General features: G+C 33.0%; 2 protein-coding genes and 1 non-coding gene across 3 annotated transcripts; 1 reads left to right on the top strand and 2 right to left on the bottom strand.

Moving 5' to 3' along the window:
• Window positions 1-9,972: 9,972 nt before the first annotated feature.
• On the top strand, window positions 9,973-10,045 carry TRNAA-UGC (transfer RNA alanine (anticodon UGC)). The gene has a single exon. It is a non-coding gene; the product is annotated as a tRNA-Ala (tRNA).
• Window positions 10,046-10,953: 908 nt separating this feature from the next.
• On the bottom strand, window positions 10,954-12,552 carry LOC25484226 (CRIB domain-containing protein RIC6). The gene is made up of 4 exons (XM_013612997.3): window positions 12,462-12,552; window positions 12,188-12,288; window positions 11,937-12,042; window positions 10,954-11,550 (listed from the first exon to the last, which is right to left on the bottom strand). The coding sequence occupies exons 1-4, from the start codon at window positions 12,520-12,522 to the stop codon at window positions 11,108-11,110; spliced, it is 711 nt and encodes a 236-aa protein (XP_013468451.1). The 5' UTR covers window positions 12,523-12,552; the 3' UTR covers window positions 10,954-11,107.
• A 2,346-nt stretch (window positions 12,553-14,898) lies between these two features.
• On the bottom strand, window positions 14,899-20,075 carry LOC25484225 (succinate--CoA ligase [ADP-forming] subunit beta, mitochondrial). The gene is made up of 12 exons (XM_024779547.2): window positions 19,831-20,075; window positions 19,570-19,680; window positions 19,103-19,214; window positions 18,811-18,875; window positions 17,962-18,039; window positions 17,704-17,778; window positions 17,477-17,629; window positions 17,251-17,385; window positions 16,201-16,365; window positions 15,829-15,951; window positions 15,317-15,388; window positions 14,899-15,184 (listed from the first exon to the last, which is right to left on the bottom strand). Exons 1-12 carry the CDS (start codon window positions 19,930-19,932, stop codon window positions 15,110-15,112), a joined length of 1,266 nt encoding a protein of 421 aa, XP_024635315.1. The 5' UTR covers window positions 19,933-20,075; the 3' UTR covers window positions 14,899-15,109.
• Between the last annotated feature and the right edge of the window lie 910 nt (window positions 20,076-20,985).

The following is a 20,985-nucleotide window of genomic DNA, read 5'->3' as shown; positions in this document are numbered from 1 at the left end:
TTGATGTATGTTGAAATAAATGATAAGGAAATGGCGTATCACTTGTATCCAAAAAATTATAGCATGAGGACTCGGGAATATTGGAATTTGAGAAAGGAAAAGTGTTTTCGTCAAAGATGACATGTCTTGAAATGATGATTTTACGACTTGACAACTCAAAACATTTGTAACCTCTATGATTAGATGGATATCCTAAAAATACACATGGTGTTGATCTTGCTTGAAGTTTATTTCTTGTAGTGGAAGGGATGAGGGGAAAACATAGACAGCCAAAGACTTTAAGATGAGAGTAGGATGGAGATTTTTGGTAGAGAATTGTGGTTGGTGTTTGAAGAGCTAGTTTCTTGGTGGGTAGGATGTTTAAGAGATAAGTAGCCATTTGAAGTGCGTGATGCCAAAAAGAAGGTGGCAGTGACGCGTGAGCAAGGAGAGTGCGAATGATGTTATTGATAGTACGAATTTTTCGCTCAGCTTTTCCATTTTGAGGTGATGTGTGAGGACATGAAAATCTGAATATCATTCCATTTTGCTTACAAAATTGATGAAAATGAGAGTTGTCATACTCCTTTCCGTTATCACATTGAAAACATTTAATATCTTTTTCAAATTGTGTTTTAATGTGATTACGAAATTGGAGAAAAATGGAGTGAGCTTGTGATTTATTTGTTAGAGGAAAAGTCCACAAAAAATCCGTAAAATCATCAAGAAATAAAATATAGTAGCGATGACCACCGGAACTAAGAATTGGTGATGTCCATATATCACTATGCACAATATCAAAAGGTAATAAGGTAGATGACAATGACTCATAAAATGGTAACTTTATTTGTTTTCCAAGTTGACAAGACTGACAAAAGAAATTGTTCCGAAACTTGTTACATAAGATAGAATTTTTTCGATGAAGAGAGTTCAAAATAGATACTCCCGGATGTCCTAAACGATTATGCCATATTTCATTGGATAAAGCAGCAAAGGTAGATGGTGTTGCGCTTGGATAGTATGGTCGTGTGGTTAGAGGATAAAGATCACCCGAGCTATTACATCTCATTAAAGGCATCCCTGTCTGAAAATCCTTCACAGAAAAACCAAACGGGTCAGATTCAACAGAAACTTCATTGTCAATGGTAAATTTTCTCACAGAAACAAGATTTTTGATCAGTTTGGGTGCATGCAAGACCTTGTTTAAGGTTAAGGGATATTGAGGATTCTGTACTAATGCATTACCACAACCAATAACAGGAATATTATGACCACTACCAATAGTAATATTGTTGCTAATATTGGAATAAGACGTAAGATTACCTTCATTTGTTGTCATGTGAGATTTAGCTCCGGTGTCCATGTACCACTGTTCGTCAGGAGGAGCAAGAGAAAGAGAGTGCATAGCGGCTTGGATATCTGTTGGTGCATATGATGACAGAGTGGCAGCAACATGCGCTTGTTGTGGTTTTGCTCCAAGAATACCAGCCTGACGATTTGGAACTACCGATCTTTGCCAATTTCCGGTTGTAGGATAAGGACAAGGAGGAGTGGCCCATGGCTGCCACTGTGCATTCCAAGAAGGATACTGGTAAGGAGGATAGGCCCACTGATGTTGCGGTGCCTGTGGTTGCTGCCATGATCCTTGTTGATAGTGATGAGATCGTCCGCCTCGACCTCCACCTCGTCCGCGACCGCGACCACCACGGTTATTACCAAAACCGCCACGACCACCACGACCTCCATTATTGTTGTTATTGTTGCGGTTGGGACGATGAGAAGGTGAATTATCTGAGTTGTTGTCTTCTTGAGCGGCTAAGAAAGTGGAATTGGCAGTGGTAACAGCCGTTCGTTTTGCACGTGCTGTTTCTTCCAAGACAACCATGGAACGAGCTTTGTAAAAAAGAGGAAGAGTATCAGAATGGCGGATTTGAGAACCGACAGTGTCATAAGCTTCAGAAAGACCGGAGACAAGTTGAAGCACCATACGTTCGTTGGAAACAGGTGCACCAACATTAGCGAGTTGATCGGAGAGAGACTTGATGTGTTGGCAGTATGACGAGGCATCAGAAAATTGTTCCATGGAAATTTTGGAAAATTCTTGCTCTAGGTAGAGAGCTCTTGAATTTTTGTTATCAAAAAATATATCAAAAAGGCGATCCCAGGCAAGTTGAGCTGTGGAATTACGTTCAAGAATGGTATGAAGGAGATCAGTAGAGATGGTTCCATAAATCCATTGTAAAACAATGGCATCTAGGCGTTTCCATAAGGCTGGATTGGTTTCTTTGAGAGAGGGTGAGGAAGTGGGATCGGTTGGTGATGGGGGGATGATGTGGTCGAGAACATCATATGCTTCGGCATGGATTTTGAATAATTCAGACCATGTATTGTATTGGATTTTCTCAATGTTAAGGGTGACTTTGATGAAGTTTGTGATGTTAGAAACAGTGAGTGCAGGATGAATTGGAGATACTGTGGTTTGGGCAGCATGTTTGGATGTTGATTTGGGAGAGGGGGGAGGAGTAGTTTCGGCCATGGTAATTTGAGGAATTAGGGCCGACGGCAATTTGGAAGGAAGAAGAAAGAATAGGGATCTAAACCTAGTCTGATACCATAATAGAATAATTGTCTTGCCTCTTTCATATATGAAATATGTATATATACAGAAGTGTTAAATGCGATTGATTCTACAAAATTAAGGCCTATTCAATACAAAAGTTGACTAAGAATATTTCCTATTCTAATAGTTGGTAATACAAGAGATTGGTGAGTAATAAGAAAAAGTATATGAAATACAATACTAATATTGTATTGAACACTAAACAAGAATAAGCCATTGGAGTGAGGGAATTGGTGTTTTGGATTCTGGGATTGGAAAAGATGAATGAAATGTGGGTGGTTTTGTTGTTATATACACTGATTGGTTAAATTACGAATTTGACCTTATTTTGTCTGAATATTTTGGTAATTGATGGATAAAAATGATTACGAATGGTTAAATTACGAATGATCTAGGTAGCCAAGGCCTGAAAGTTTTTATTTGGTACAATATATATAACTGAAAGTTTAAACTGCTCCATAAGAACGAATTAAATTGGGTACCACAAGGTGGAAATTGGTCAGACCTTTTGTAAGGGTTTTATGGTTCGACCTATTTAAAATCTTTAATAGGCTAATTAGCTCAAACATTTTAAAAAGTTTATTAATTTAAATAGGAATATAGGACAAACTAAGACTTATAGAAAAATCTACTAGGCCTACCAAACCGGTCCATATATTTTTTATTTTTTTAAAAATGTCGGTCCATATATGTGTAATTATATATATTCCATTATATTGATAAATTTTTGATTCATTCAAATTTTCAATTAACATAATTTGTTTTTATTTTTTTCGTATATTAGCGAAAATAAAAATAAAAATTACTCCCTTAGTATATTAGCAATTACTCCCTCTGATTATATATACTCCATCATATTGTTTTTAAAGAATGTATATTAGCAATTACTCCCTCTAATTTTAGTAAAAAAAATAAAAATTAAATTCAAATACTCCCTCTGGTCTATAAATGAATGTTTTAGTGTCGAAAGCTAATTTTCAATATATAATTTTAATTGAAATGCGGCATATATCTTCTTGCTAGTTTTTGTAAATATCCCTCACTCCGGTGTCTTTAATTTTTGGAAAATTCTATAGTGAAGTCATAAAAATGACTTTTTTTGTGAATTTAACACTATAACATCAAAAATGTAATGAGTAATACCCAACCGTTTGTACAATAGCATCAAAAGTTCAGTCATCATAGTATCATCAATTCATCAGATTAACAAAACTACACTTAATCTCATTTTATCCTACCTTGTTATAAGCGTAACACCCCACAAAGTGTAACACTTAAAACTATCACATAATATCATCAACTATGTTTGCATGTTAAAGATTCCAACGATAAAATAATACATTTAAGTCCAAGATGTTGCAAGCATTACTAGATGAATTACTATTGATCATCAATCAGTAATCAACAATTTAAAAATGAAATCAAATATTAAAATCAAAATTAATCACTACCCTCGTCATCCATTCATGAAATGACATTTTTACCCATGTCTTCATCTTATTCTCATAATAAAGACGATGATATTTTTGTCCATTCCCATGTCATTTTGCTAATTTGATGACTTGGTAGTGATTAAGTTAGTTAAATGTCGAAATTTTAAATGATTAAACAATGCAAGGGTAAATTACCAGAATTAGCGATTACAGAGACTAATTTTTAAATGACGCCTAATTGCAAGGACGAAACACATCATTAAGCCCTTGTTTTTTGTTCAGTGGTACGATATTTGTTGTTAGTGTAACTACTCCCTACCTATGATTATAAAATATTACCGCTAAATTATTAGTTACTCCGTACTACTATTATTAACCTTCTCTAACTTTCAATTCCTAGCGTTGTTATGGATTGCAAAGGAAATCAATCACACTCATTTCATTCCATTCCCATTCATACAATTTTTAGAGTGACTTTAATTTGAGCTTCAATTCATGTTCGCAAAAACTACTAGAAATAAAAAATAATTGACCAACGAAATAGTAACATATTCAAATTGTTCCGAGTAGAATAAAAAGTAGTAAATTGCTAATGCTCTAACTTTTAATTAATTGGCTCAAGGCTTACAACATGAAGGAAAACTAAGTAAAATTCTGAAATTACATTTCTGCTATTTTAGGAAGTGTCGCAATAAGTGACTTTAGGGAAATTCAAATAAACAAGACATTATTAATAATAAAAATCCTAGTTAACTAGAAAAGCCTTTGAGCCAAAAGTGCTTTTATGAGAAACTATCATTTTTTCCCAAACGCGGTGCCAATAACCATAAGTTTCTTCATCAATCCACGCTCACTGACTGAGCTGATTGACACCCGAATGGGAGAAGGGTTGTCAAAGAAAATAAGATGTTCTAGAGATGGAGGGAAAGGGGAAAGAGAGAGGTTAATGGGGTTTTCTGGGTTGTTGAAGCATTCACGGAAGGTGAGTAATCGGAGGTAGTTGAAAGGGGTGAAGAGAAGTGGGTTGAGAGTGGCATTATGGGAAGAACATGGTAGTAGGGTTGGTCTTTCATCAAAAACGTAGTTGCCAAAGTGAAGTTGTTCAATGTGTGATTTAAATTTGCGATACTGAAGAAAATGAAAGTAGGAGTAACGGCAAACAATGCCGGGTGGTGGGAAGCGACAGAGGTCGCCGGGGAAGCGAGTGGTCCATGGGAAATCTGGGTTGATGGAGTTGAGAACATTGTAGAGTGCTTTTTGTTCGGTTGGGTGTATGGGTGGTTTGTAATTCCAGAGAAGGATGAATGTTAAGAAAATGTATGAGAAAGCCAGCATTATTAGTGCTTGTGTTGTTGAACCCATTGATTCAGTGAGTGTTTTGGATTTTGGGAATGGAATGTGGGTGGTTGAATTGTTGAGGATGGTGTATATATACTACTACCACTCCTACCGGTGCTAATGGGAGGATATGTGGAAATTGATGGATATAATGGTAAAAATGATTGAGGAGTATAATATTCCAAAAAATACGGATATTCAAGAAAACGACAAACAACAGGTGATTGTACGTACAATTCCTCTATATGGTCCAATTTATTTATGGCTTCTAAGTAATTATCAAGATGATTTGTCACTCATTTGATAAGGGATAATGCATAATATGTGTAGGGGTTGAGGCTCGAACTCGAACACCCTATTTATTCATCTTTAAGATGAATTTCTCTAGCCACTAAACTACTTGAAAGAAAAATAAAATATCAAGATGATTTTACAATGTAATAATGTTTTGATTCAAGTTAAGTACAACATGATTTTTTTTTTAATGAGGAGTCTTGTTACAACATGCAATACAAGAACCTACTCACTCAAGTACTCACACACAAATACAATGAGGTTGCAATTGGGATAATCCTGTGAAGCCCGGATACGAGATATGATACGGATACGATACTGCATCGATACGTTGATACGGAAAAATTTCAAAAATTAAGATACGATACGGCTGGGATACGTTAATAAAAAAAATATAATTAAATGTACAATATAATTATAACCATTTTTTTAATATGCAAATATATTAACAAACACAAGAAACCAAGCTCGTAGCACATTAACATAAATATAAATAATATTGGCGAATAAGAGAGTGGTCATTAGTCAATTACGTACGCAATATATACAAAAAGATCACTATCAGTGTTATGCATCAATGCTACACTATATCCAAAAGGAATTTGTTAGTGCTATACTATATCGATCCAAAAAAGAAGCACTATATCCAAAAAAGAACACATCAGTACTAAGAGTTAACACTAACAAGTAACTAACGTTTATATCTCCTCTCCTCCATTCTCATCATCGAGATACAAATCACCTTCCAAATCCGGTTCATCCAAAGACAACTCTGCTAACTCAATTCAACATCATCAAGCGGTTCATGCGCATCTCCACTAATGTCCCACATTCTTGATTGTCCTTTCTTATATTCATCTTCTTTCCTTGACAAGAGTCGGAGATTAGTATCCACATAAACCAAATATTCTACCCTTTTTGGATCCATTTTGTTTCTTTTCAAAGAATGGATAAAAGAGAAAGTACTCCAATTTCTCTCACAACATGAGGAAGAACAAGGTTGCACAAGAAGCTTTAAACCCTAATTTCTCGACGGTGACCAAAGTGGACGGCGACCACTTTGGAAGAAAAGTTGAAACCCTAATTTCTTATAAAGGGAAAGATGCAATTGTTTGTGTGGTGTGGTGTGGGCCGTACTGGCACCAAAGAAAGATAAAGGAAATGTATATATATTATAGTAATATAATGTTTTTATTCTTATTTTTTACAAAAAAAAAAAAAACAGAAATCAAAATAATATAAAAAAACACAAGTGTCTGTGCGTATCGGAAAATATCGGATAATTATTTTTTTAAAAAAATAAAATTTAATATTTGGATACTCTCCAGATACGTATCGGGAAGTATCGGGCAGATATCAGTGCAGGATACACAGAGAATACGTTGCGTCATCCATTTTGAAGTATCGGGGCTTTACAGGGAAAATCGATTTCTTACCACGCCTTGCTTCCTGGAATCCCACGTTACTATTAACAGAATTTTCCAGCTCTCCTTCCTATTCACATGCCCTTGCCCACATTTTGGATTTATACATAACTTCAACACAAAACAAACAAATGCTTATTGATCCTCTATCTTTTATATATATATATATATATATATATATATATATATATATATATATATATATATATGTGTGTGTGTGTGTGTGTGTTTATAAGCAAGAATAAATAGTTCACCAAAAAAATAAAAGCAAGAAAAAGTTCATTTAATGTGATTTCATTTTTTTCAAGTGTTCATAACATTTAATATGAGATAGAGAAGTCAAAATTGCTTAGGTAATTATACTTCTGAAAGAGAATAATTTCTATGTTCCGACATGTATTTTATTTAGGCTAAAATATGATTTTGGTCCCTGCAAATATGCCTCGTTTTGGTTTTAGTCCCTGCAAAAAAAATTTGTTGTTTTTGGTCCCTGCAAATATGTCTCATTTTGGTTTTGGTCCCTGGCTCCACTTTTGTGATAATTTGCACACGTGTCACATGATGACTTAACCATTTATTAGAGAAATAGTCCCTGCAAAATCTTTTGATTTTGAAAAAGGTCCCTACAAAATATTTTGTTTTTGGAAATAGTCCCTGCAGGGACTATTTCCAAAAACAAAATATTTTGCAGGGACCAAAAACAACAAAAAAATTTTGCAGGGACTAAAACCAAAACGAGACATATTTGCAGGGACCAAAACCATATTTTAGCCTTTTATTTATATAGGTTAGTTCTTTAGATATTTTCACAAAAATCTATTTGGTTTGATTTGATTGAATGCATGTGTAAAGAAGTTATATCCCATCAGTGCATACAAACTAAATCATTTCCAAAATAATTTTATATAGGTTTAAATATGTATTTCATCCCTGCAATTAGGAGAAGGGAAATTATCCTTGATGGTACTTGAACTATGTCTCTTGATGTAAAAAAGCTAAACTTTTAACATTGAGGTTAAACCTCTTAGACAAATGTTTATTTCCTCTTATTTTGTGATTTTCTATAAATATAAGATGGTTCCACGGGTGGAGCAGCAAGAATTATTGGTGAGGGATACGACGGTGATGGAGACGACAAGCGCAGATGGTAAGGAATTATAGTTTTCATGAACAACAAAGACATAGTGGCGTTGGAGTGATTGGCCTTCACGGCGGCGCTTTAACTGCGCAAGGGAAGCAGGAAACGTGGTGAGAGGAGAAGAAGAAGGGAGTACAGTTGAGAAGAAGGGGAACGGTGAAAGTTTTATTTTTTCTTTTTAATCTCGGACATTGATTTTTTCTTTTTAATCTCCTCACTGTCTACTTTTTTTCTTTCTATATTATACAATCATTTCTTCCTCTTTCTTTCCTCCCACTTTCATTTTCCAACCAAACAAAGTGTCAATCTAATTTCCAAAAACAAATTAGTATTAGTAATGTCATGGATTGCAAATAAAAACAAATTTAACAAACGCATCTCATCCCAATCCCTTTCATACAATTTTTAGAGTTGACTTTAATTTGACCATGAGTTGAAGTTCACAAAAATTACATTATGAATATACTACTAGAAAACAACAGTGCAACAATAGGTAAAATAATTCTAAAATAGAATTGAATAATAAATATTGCATTGAAAAGATAAGTTTTTAAGATTTTAAGGTTTAAAATGCACAATTTTTAAGATTAAGTTTCTACATTTAGTTTCTTATCTTGTGATCTTAAGGCACAAGTTAACAAACACCTATAATTATTGATCAACGAAAAGTAAAATATTCAGATTATGAGTAAAAGAAAAGGTAATTTTTCATTAACTTCTTAATTGGCTCAAGGCTTACAATATAAAGGAAAACAAACAAAAACTGATTAAATCTCTAAAATTATATTTGCAGTCTATATGGTTGAGGGAAGAGATTACACCTCTTTGCTTTTTTAAGTATAATAGGGTTTAAGGTTCTATTGTCGAGCAGAAAAATATTGATATTTAAATGAAAATTAATTTTTAGATGGGTGTTTGATGCGAAAGATCTTTACAAAATTAATTTTTAGATGGGATTTTTTAAGGACTTTTTTTAGAAGGGATTTTTAGATGCGAAAATCTGTGATGCTAAAACTGATTCCTCACTTTTGGCTAATTTTTTTAAGGACTTTTGGGATATATACCAAAAAAAGAAAAAAAAATACCTTTTATTTTTTTGGTCAAGAAAAAAAAACCTTATTTATTCTTGTATGAGGAGTCTTATTTCAAAGTGCTATATACTCCATGTTTGTGCATCCCTGTTATCCTTGTCCATCAAGCTGCTACGATTCCTTTCATTTCAATGCCAACTATTCGTTCACCAACAAATAAATGGAAACTCGTATGGCAAATTCTATGGTACACCCATTATATTTGAGTGTACCGGTATACTCACTCTTTTACTTCATAGTTAAATGAGTTGTTTTTTGAAGAAAAATATTATTTTTTTATCATTTATAATTATAATAACTAAATCTTATTCATCAAACGTGTCAACGAAATAATTTTTTATTTTTTTAAATTTTTATCACTCATAATTGAGAACATTCATTATTTTTTACTATAATATGTAAAAAAAGTTACTATGATTCTTATAAACAATTAAATGATGTTTTTTCTTATGAAATGTTGTTCTATAAAATATAAATATTGATAAATAGCTATTTATTACATAAAAAATTATCGTTCATTTATAAAATTAAGAAGCAGGAGTATCGGTACACCTTATTTTACGAGTGTACCGTAGAAGTTCCCAACTCGTAAACCAAATACTATAAATGGAATGTATTCAAGTTATGTTTGAATAAGCAATTAAATTAACAACTTGGGGATGTAGCTCAAATGGTAGAGCGCCCGCTTTGCATGCGGGAGGTACAGGGTTCGATACCCTGCATCTCCATTTTTTTTTTATCAAATTTGTTTTGAAAGAATCACTAAAATTGGACGGGTTCAAATAATTGATTCATTTTTTAACAAGTGACGCTGACGTGAATTCAATTTATGAGTAATTTTAATATTTTATGATATAGGTAAATAAATAAAAAAATTCCTTAAAAAAAAAAATTATCATATCTAAAAGTATTAAATGTTTTTTTTAACAAGTAAAAGTATTTAATGTTATAATTTGACATAAATGATATTTAAAAAAAAGATAATAGTCATTTTTATCCATGTATCAATAATCTATCTAAAATTCAGAATAAAATCTGATTGCGCACTTCGTTTGTCAAAATGGTCTTTGAGGAACGAAAATGACTATTATCTCATTTAAAAAAAAAAAAACATATTTCATTTTGTCTTATGCAAAAACACAAATATAAAAATTTCATATTAATAATGTGGCAACATATCATTTAATGTGTGTGTAAAATAATTGTGCTGTATATTAATTTAAATTTCATTGATATGTTAAGTATCATATTTTTCTTTTATTTTTGCGCATGAAATTTGTAATTTTCTTTTTAGGAGAATTTTATAATATTTCTTATATACCGGTTTTTATCAGGAAGATTCACTTTAAGGGGTGAATCCCATAATCTAAAGGCATCATAGAACATGATCAAGTCAAGCTTAACTCAATGTCTCTAAGCACACAAAATAAATAAATTATAGAGTGATTTCTCCTTGAAATAGTTCTAACACGTTTGGTCCCATAAGGTGAACACCTACGTAGAATTCTTCAACATTTGCAATTTATCTTAAACAAATCAATGAAAACTAAAGTGAACAAGTTGCACTAGTTAGTAAATTACATATCAGCAATGGGTAAATAATACAAAGACTTTCTATTTAAAAAAGAAAAGAAAGAATAATCAAATTAAGAAAATGACATTGAAATTTAGAATTTGGAAAGAAAAAAACATGGTTAGGAAGGAAAGTGTTCTAGTTTTTAAGAATTATATCTATGCAATGCAACACTCTAACTAATAATAGCATAAAATTACAACAACAATTCAATTCCTCAAGATATTATACTCGTTCCTCTTTCATATTGCTCATTTTCTTCAAATGACTTTGGTTTGTTCCTAGACTTGGAAGATGGAGATTCATACTCCAAATTAGGATCTGATGATTGTTGTGCTTTGGATCTCAATTTGGATGATGATCCACCACCTGAATTTTCTTTATCTTTTGACTTCTTCCGACGAGCCTTTCTGGGAATTTCTGGAAGATTTTCTCCTTGTGACCCATCTGACTGGATCAATGAATCATTGGAACCATCTGAAGAATCTTTAAGGTTTGACTGTTTGTTAGCTGATGACCTTCTTGATTGCCTTGTCCTTTCCCTTGTTGGAGAATCTGTGATGTTACTATTCATTTGTCTTCTAGATCCTTTTGGCAATTCAGGCAAATCCCTCCCTTGAGTTTGAGAATTCACACCCCTTGTACTTCTTCTTTTTGTATCTATGTGCAAATCATTCAATCAATCCCATTTGTTACTTTTTTTCCTCCCATGCACATTAATAAATATTTAACCAAATGAAAATGAAAATGTTAAGTTAAACTATGTCTTGATGAAGTTGTGTTGAGAGAGAAAGACACAACAAAAGCAAATTTGATAGCCCTTACATAAATTCAAAGTAATTATAATGTTTAGGGTTTAACCATCCAAAACACATTTATTTATTTTTTAGGGTGTTGACCGTCCGATTTCTTAGAAAAATAAACCCTAGTAAATTGGAGTTCAATCAAGAGACATATAAAGTATAACTAGTGATTTTTCCGACTAACATTGAACTCCGGTATTTGACACACAATGTTTAAATGAAAAAATTATCCATAATTGGTACCTTCAGAGGTCCATTTGACAGTGCTATCTTGTGCTTTGGTTTGAGCATCTCCCGTGAGAGTCATGGGTCCTGATGCAAATCCTGGAGAGGTTTTAAATTCGTTCATCTGAAAGCAAACAAAAAAACACCAAATGCTTTCTTTTGTGAAGGAAAATCAACTTAGTAAAAGCATATTGATAAGCTAATTTTATTATTCTACAAGTTTGAACATTAATTAACGGTAAAAAAATTAAGAAAGTTTATATAATTACCCAGCTGGGAGAATTTACGGAAGGACCGTCCCACCCTATATGGGCCACATGCTTTACATCCGTCGGAACTCCAATTTGTATTTCTTGTTCTTTTTCATTTTCTGCATAAGTTACATTTTATTTAATTAACATAAAAAAAAATGGAGATTTTTTAAAGAGAACAAATAATTAATAAATGTTATTTTTCATTATAATTATTTTCTTGAAAGAAATAACGCATTATGATTTAGAAATGCAAGAATAAATTAATTGCATGAAAGAGATGTTTACTTACCAAATATTTGAGATATGTATCTAAGGCCTTTAAGAAGACCCTTCACCTTCTTGCTTGACATGTTCAAAGTTGGAATTTTCTCTTTTAACAAAATTATCAATATGTATATATTTTAATAAAATCTGGAAGAGAAAAACCCAACATTGACTTTGAGACTCAAAAAAAATTAGGAAAAAAAAAAAAAAGACCTTTCTCAGATGAATTTCCACCTATAGAAAGGTCAACAATAAATTACAAACTTGTATCTTTGAATGGAACAAATGCTCCAAATAGAACCCATAATAGAGGACTAGATTTTTTATTTTATTTTTTTCTCGAGAGGGTTTTGTGCTTCTTATGTTAATTGAAAAAAAAAAAGAGAGAAATAATGGTTCAAAAACTAAAGGCAGTTTTTGACAAACGAATCATGAAAGTGGCAATGGTGAGAAAAGGGACAAATCTAACAAAAATGTTTTGTTGATTCGATGGAAATTGTTAAATTTGTCTGTTGATTTTCATAGTTAATCAAAACCATTAGTTTATCGGAATTTTAGGTGTGACAATGGGAATGATAGTATAAAGAACATGTAAATATGTAAACCTTTCTAAAGTTTGCTAAATTTAGTTAATTTTTTAACAGGTCATTTCTAGATGAAATGAAGTCCATATGAATGGATACAATAGTACTTGGTATTGCTTGTTCCTAATTTCCTGAAGGAAAATAACTAGAATGTAAGGTATAATGTATAATATTCTCAAGAAATTGAAACAACAAATCCATCCATATATATATACACTATAAACTTAAGATAACTAATAACCACTAAAATTACATAACAATCCACTACTATTTTTTTTTACTCATGTTCTTTTTCTCTGTCAATTTTATTTTCAAAATAAAAACTCACCATTAATAACTCTTGCTCTTTGGATGTATTATGTTCTTTTCACATTATTTTCTGCAAGAGAACAATAATAATTATATTGTTTTTACATTTGAGAAATGCTAGAGTCACTCCTTCTAACACTCTCCTATAACACACTCCAATAGAAACTATACACGTCATTCACTTTCTTTATTCTTTTACCTTCTAACATGTTTCACCTGGATAGTGTAACCCTTGTTTTTTATTTTTTGTTTATTAACTTTTCATCGTCTCTACTTATCCTCTTTCATCTTCTCTACTTATCATCATGTCAAGACGATTTCTTCATAATTTTGTCGGATGTTGTTTTCACCCAAATTGACATCTCCCATATATCAATTTGATTGTTGCAATTCCTAATAGAACTTCAAAAAAAATCTTTATGTAGAGTTCTAATTGCAGTTCCCACTTCTAATCACCCTACTGTTTTAATGGATCCCAACTTTGACCGCAATTTCCAATTTTTAATGGAGCCCATAAGCTTTATTTTTAATCAAAATTATCTAACTAGAAAACCATAACTATTTAGTATCCATTATACTGTATGAGTTTTCATACACAAAGATAGAACCCAGTTTGAAAGGGAAAAACAGAACCTAACATAGATTACTCACGATATGCCAAATTAAATGTTTCCATTATATTTCAAATCATTCAAAACAGTTTGGGTCGCTCATGAACAAGACACCAGCGACCGCAACAGCTTGCGATAATTACGCTCTACACTGAAAAAGAGTGAGGTCACGGATATGGTGGTGGGTGATGGAGCACAAGTTATGACAAGATTAAACCTCACAAGCAAGACGATAGAGATTGTGAAAAATGAAAGAGATTGCGATGGATAGAGGTTCTGATACAAATTAGAAAAGGAGAAATGGAAAGATTAGAAGGATGGAGCTTGCTGAGAAGACAATATTGTCGTTAAATTCTTAATAAGAAAATAAAAAGAAATTACAAACAAAATCAAAACAACTTGTTAATCCGGTTACATGTAAAGGATAAAATAAAGTAACTGACATGGTTAATTTTTATTGGAGTGAGTGTGTTACAAGAATGTGTGACCCAAGCATTTCCCAAAAAACTATATACGTTGGAAAATCATTTTCTTCGTTCTCAACAGTTGGTTACTGTACAACGAAAATTCTAGGATGAATCAGAATGAAATTGGGTAAGCTTTGCACGTATTATTCACAGGTAAGCTTAGAAAATTCAGGATAACCCAAATGCTTATATTAATAGTCTAGATAATTTCACTTCTTTTTTTGTGGTACAAGCTTTTTACTTCTTTCTAGTAATGCGCCCAAATAAAATATTGCATACATTTATTTTATAATTTCAAAAAAAAACTTTACCAAATGGAACCAAATGTAAGATAAAAACTTTACATTAGAATGCCAATTAAACATTCAAATTTGAAAATCCTCTACCAAAATAAATTGAAGATCCTCAATTAAAAGCAGCCGGTGAACCATGTTCAACAGACTGTATTTTCATGTTTACCGGCATAAAAATTAACGAGAACTCAACCTATCTTGAAATGTAAGAGAGAAGCCATGCAATAACATGCATAAACCTAATTGAACAATAATGTGGAAAGTGTTTACTTATTGGAAATGCTTTAATAGCCACTGCGGATTCAATGAGAAGATTTCTTGCATCTATTCCCTTCTCGTCAATAATTTGTAACTCAGGAAAAATAGTGTTGTAACTAAACTGGTTTTAAAAATTTACGAAATTAACTCTTCATTTGTAAGCTTTCACTGCTTTTTGAGCTGCATCATCCAAATCTTCAGCCGTTATTAATGCCATACCACTTTCCTGTTGAAACATTCACAATGAACATAATAAGCAATTGAAACATTATTTCTTTTACGAAACAATTGAAACATTCTTGCTTCCTTTTTAAAAGAGATGGTTTGTTTATATTAATTAAATAAATGTAACACTTACCTTCAGAATGCTCTTCCCTTGATCAACATTGGTGCCTTCAAGACGAACTATTACTGGCACTTTTAGTGCAACCTAAAAAATAACAGCAAGAGAAGTTAATGTTCAATCCCGACCCCAGTGCTTTTAAAATAAAATAAAAAAAGGAAATGAGATAGATGATGAATAATAATTCACAACTTGTATAGAAATTTGCCAATATCAAGAATCTAAACCCACGTCATAGATCAAAATTAAAATCACACAAAGCATCAAATATAAGTAATTTGCATTTCTTGACATCATGTTATCCTTTCAATATCAAATAGTTCCAAACAAAACCACTATATAAAAATGCTTCAAATAGTTCCAAACAAAACCATTATATAAAACTGCTAATAAGGATAAAATTAATATAAGTTAACTGCACAAAGAAATACCCTGTTCATTCTTTATCATATGTAGGAGAAAGAATAAAGCTGTTTTTAAACGGCATCAATTTTGTTTTGGCATATGCAAAACATAGCTTTACTAACCTGCTTTGCAGCATTCACTATTCCACTTGCTATAACATCACACTTCATGATACCACCAAAGATGTTAACCAAAATCGCCTTTACTTTGTCATCAGCAGTTAATATCTTAAATGCTTCAACCACCTGATTCACATAATTACAGTAAATATGAACAAAAACATCTCAAGGCAGAGACCAAATCATTGAAGGTGGTATCTAGTGAATAGCAACAACTAAAGGATGCTTTTCTAATAAAAACCCTTTGAATTTCAGGTTAATGCCAAAGCAGACTACAAACTGATGTGATATGGGAAGAAATATGAGCAATCATCTCAATCTTATTGATGTAAGAAAAATACCAAAATGAGAGCAATCTTGTCTGTAAAACATTACCTGGTTTTCAGAGGCAGCACCACCGACATCCAGAAAATTGGCAGGAGTACCGCCATGCAACTTAATTATATCCATTGTGGCCATTGCTAACCCTGCTCCATTCACCATGCAGCCAATTTCTCCATCTAACCCAATATAATTTAAATCTGCCTTTGCAGCAGCCACCTGATCCAAAATAAAGTTAAAAGACACAAATAATGTTGCATTTAGTCATTTAACTGATGATAAGAAACAAAAGGATGTACAAAATAAGATTTTAATAATCAGGCACGAATAAATCATGTGAAATCTTGGTATTGCCATTTAGAACCTCACTCCACTCCATATCTGTATCATAAGCACAAGCTCCAGATATCAAAAGCATCAGAGTACAGTGAAATAAATATATGTAGCTAATTAAGCTGGGCTCTAAGTTTAGGGGTGCTTATGAAACAGGATGAGATCTTGGTATTGCCATATAGAACCTCACTTCACTCCATAACTGTATCATAAGCACAAGTTCCAGATATCGAAAGCATCAGTGCACAGTGAAATAAACGTAAGTAGCTAATTAAGCTAGGCTCTAAGTTTAGGAGTGCGTATAAGACAGGATGAGATGGGTTTCACGTAATAAAAAAATGAGCACAATCCAACATTTTATTCAGGACAATTTTGGAGACAGACCTTGTCGAAATAATAACTGGGCCAACCCAATATTTGGTTTACATGCAGATTTGAACATTATGAAATTTAAAATAAAAAAAAAGGTATGCTACTCTATATCACAAAAAATGAAGTACATCAATATAAGTTATTATTGTGTGGAGTACAAGTTATTAATCAGAAAAGATAATTATTTATCCCTGATTGTTACAAAAGATGTTCTACAATATTGTGCGGGATAGTGCCTACTTGGGTTTACCCAAAATGTGAATTGACCCCAACCCAAAAATATATCTGGGCTGGATAGAAAACCCCTGGACTCAAGTTGTAATGACAGGGTGGGTTTAGGGATCATATGTTCAATTCCTGTGTAATATAAAACAGAAATAAAAGAGAATTTAACTACACCTCTCGAGGATCCTCTTGTGTTGTATCACGAAGTTTGAATATCTCTTTCTGGCGATATGCGGCATTATCATCGAAATTCAACTTAGCATCAGCAGCTACTAGTTGGTTATCAGCTGTCTCCGCCATGGGATTGATCTGTGAAAGATAATTAACCGTCATTATAGAGATTCTTAAGAAACGATGAATGTGTATCAAGTGCAAATGACTAAAACATGCATATGCTTACTTCCAAAAGAGTGCAGTCAGAATCAACAAAAAGTTTATACAAATTCTTCACTTGTTCAATTGATTGATTTCTATCAGCCACTTTAGGAGCCAAACCATCAACAACCTTTGCAGCATCTTCATCAGTAAGTCCTTCAAAAACATCAACAGGTACCTACTAGAAAGAAGGAATGCATCAGGCTTATCTTGCAAAGAATACTTCCCAGAGAAACGTCAAGAATAACAAACCTTAATAATCATGTCTGGAAATTTTTCTGCAAGGTCTTCAATGCTGGTTCCTCCCTTTTTACAAGCAATAATAAGCTGCAAAAGTGTAATGAAAAAAATGTAATGAGCAACATAGCTGTTTATTATTGGTCAAATTTAAAGGAAACAAAATTAGATAAGTCATACAATGAACAAGATATAGAAGTTATAAGAATTTGAGTATTTGACCTATCACATAAAGTAGATTAAAGCTAATATACTGGCATAGGAAACTCTTACCGGACCAGCAGTCTTACGATCCAGAGTTATAGCAAAGTACATTTCATTCACAAGCGACAGCTTCTCACACAAGTAAACCTGTACAAAAATTAGACAATTGGATGTCAAACAATCGATCATCGAGCAACAATACGTCCCCCTTGCATATATATTCTACGTATATAATAAAAAATAAAAATAAAAGTGGCTGTTGTCATTCTGTTTGCGTTTTAAAATAAAATGGAAAATCGAGAAACCATGAGCAATTCTTAAAGTGCTTGTGATATCCAATTGACGAAAATTTACTTCCATGATCAATACAAAAACCACTTGGAATCTAACGGAAGTACATATAGATGTAACAATTGGATAGCCTACCAAATACCATAAATGGTTTTAAGTGTATAACTTGGATAACAAATGTCCAGTTGGCCACTTTAAAAAAATTAAATAAAAAATCCAGTTGGCCAGTCCAACGACGCCATTTGCATCGGTTTGCCAGTTTCAAGTGCTGGACGGTTCATGAGATGAAATCCAACGACCAAATTGGTCTGGTGGCCAGTTTACCAGTCCAACCAGCAGGATCAGTCCAGAAAAAAATGACTAAACTTTTAAGTACTGTTTTGCAAGAAAAAATTTATCCTCTCCGACAGACATATTGCATGTAAAAAAAAAAGGTCCCACGGTGTGATCCAAAGGGAGTAAATTTCACAAAGAAAACAAACAATAACAACTCAAAAACAACTTATCTGTGAAGTTTGATACTGTTGAATTGTTTTCACCAGAATTTCGATTTTTAGAGAGAAAAATTGTTTGGCTATATTAAAAATGCTAACATATTTACAAATACAATATTGAATAATTTCACACCTTGCTAACAATTTTTCCCTGAGGACCTGACTGTTTTGTAACTAGTATCTGCCCAAGCATCTTCCCTGAAAAAACAACAATGACAAATGACGATGACAACAGCAATAGGACCAAGCCAAAAAAAAATCACCGAAAATCTAGATTATCAAGCATTATGTCCTATAACCTCTCTGAATTCAAATTGAATAAATTAATACTTACAAATGGAGAGACATCTTATATAGAAAGGCATGGACATGAAATGAGAACAAGGAAAGTTGAATTGAGAAATAACAAAGGGATCATGCATTACCAGCTAAATCTTCAACCTGGTCAGTCTTAACAATGTGCACTCCTCCCTGAAGACCACTTTTAAAGGTCCCCAATCCTCGTCCACCAGCTAAAATTTGACTCTTAACCACCAACTGCATAATAATCCCAGTTACACCACTTCTTATCACAGTCAAAATTCTCCACTCATGTTCAGTATCACTGTCGGTTTGCCAGAGTCACATTGAGCCGTCGTGATTTTGTAAAAGCTACAAAGTATAACCTTTAAAAATCACGGTAGCTCACCGTCATTCAGACAAACCCACCGTGATACCAAACATGCATCAAGACATTTTGCAATTATGGAAAATTTCATAACCTATGCCTCAATTTGTTAAACAAAAAATCCATAAAAACAGGTTGCATTTTACGATTTTACAATTTAAGTATTCATTTTTCAGCGAGTATCAACTCATGGTATGGACTATAGTCTACAGAATCATGGATTACCTCGTTTTGACCGGGGAATGCATCTTTGATGGCTTTTCTGACTTCTTCGACGGAGGAAACCGCAACACCTCTCGGAACGTTAACACCATATTTGCTCATCAATTCAGCACCCTAATTTCACGAAAATTCAAAACTCGATCGGTTTAAAATAAACATCAACGATTTAACAAATTACAGATTCAATTAAATTAACTACAAAATCATCATCAACAATCACAAGATAATTATTATTATTGTGAATAAACGAATCTCGAGAGGGACCTGATACTCGTGGATGTTGAGACGGCGGAGCTGTTGATTCTGCCATGTGCCGGCGACGGAGAGAGAGCGAGAGACGAGTTTGTTGAGCGATCCTCTGACCATTGTTGTTAGGGTTTTGGATCGGAGAGTGAAAGGAAGGATTCGATTGAGGAAAAATGGAATTGATTCGATATAGGTCTTTCTTCAACTACGGTTGTTCAAAGAGTGTGTGCTTCTGAACGCTAATATTAGACCCTAGAATTTTTTATTTTTTTTTTCTCTTTTCTGGAATGTAAGAAGCCAAAAAAATCATTTTATGTAAAAAAAAATATTGAATATTAGTATAAACTTTTTTTTAAGCAAATTATAAACTTACCAAAAGAATTGAGTAATTCCAGAAAAAAGAAAATTTGAGTAGTCACCTATTCATCCTCTTGAATTTTGTGAATACGTAGGAAAAAAAAACTGACTTTTAATGATGTCAAACAATGTAGTATTTTTGTTAACTTACTTTGTTAGGAGTGTGACTATCATAAAAATTGTGGATGTTTATGTTGCAGTTTTGAGTTTTAAAGAATTTTTTTAGACTAGGGTTTGTTTAAATTTTAATTTTTTTTTTTGCAAGATATGATACAATGTTACATGCAAATGACTTATCTTACTTAACTGTGTTTGGATGTTTGCATGTTAATGTTATAGTTATGAGTTTTAGGGTTTATGTATAATTTGCACTCCAAGTGTTTGATGAATTGTTTGAATGAGTTTTCATTGATTGTTTTTAATTTCTTATTGTGTAGATTTGAAGCAATGGTCGGGTGGATCGACGTTCATGCACAATTCAACAGCGGAGAACCGCATAGGTTGAAAGTTCGGTGCCTTGGTGTAACGTTAAGAGGTCTAAAGGATGAACTCGCTGAATTCAACCAAGGAGTCAACCCCATAGACATAAGGAGGGTGGAACACGTTCGGTATAAACGTCCAACACTCGACGGGGGGAGGGTATCATTCACTTGGGTGGAATTAAAGAACGACGAAAACGTGACGAGCATGTTTTGGGAGCACAGGACGTTTCAGTGGATCGATATGCGGGTGACGAGATCAACTGAATATATCATCAACAGCTTGATTCCGCCAGAAGATCGTCATTAGTTAGGGTAAGGTGCATTCCAACTACAA

Source organism: Medicago truncatula, chromosome 1 (genome assembly GCF_003473485.1).
Source record: "Medicago truncatula cultivar Jemalong A17 chromosome 1, MtrunA17r5.0-ANR, whole genome shotgun sequence".
Taxonomy (NCBI): Eukaryota; Viridiplantae; Streptophyta; class Magnoliopsida; order Fabales; family Fabaceae; genus Medicago; species Medicago truncatula.
Note: the sequence above shows the minus strand (reverse complement) of the source record. Positions and strands in the feature narration are given on the sequence as shown.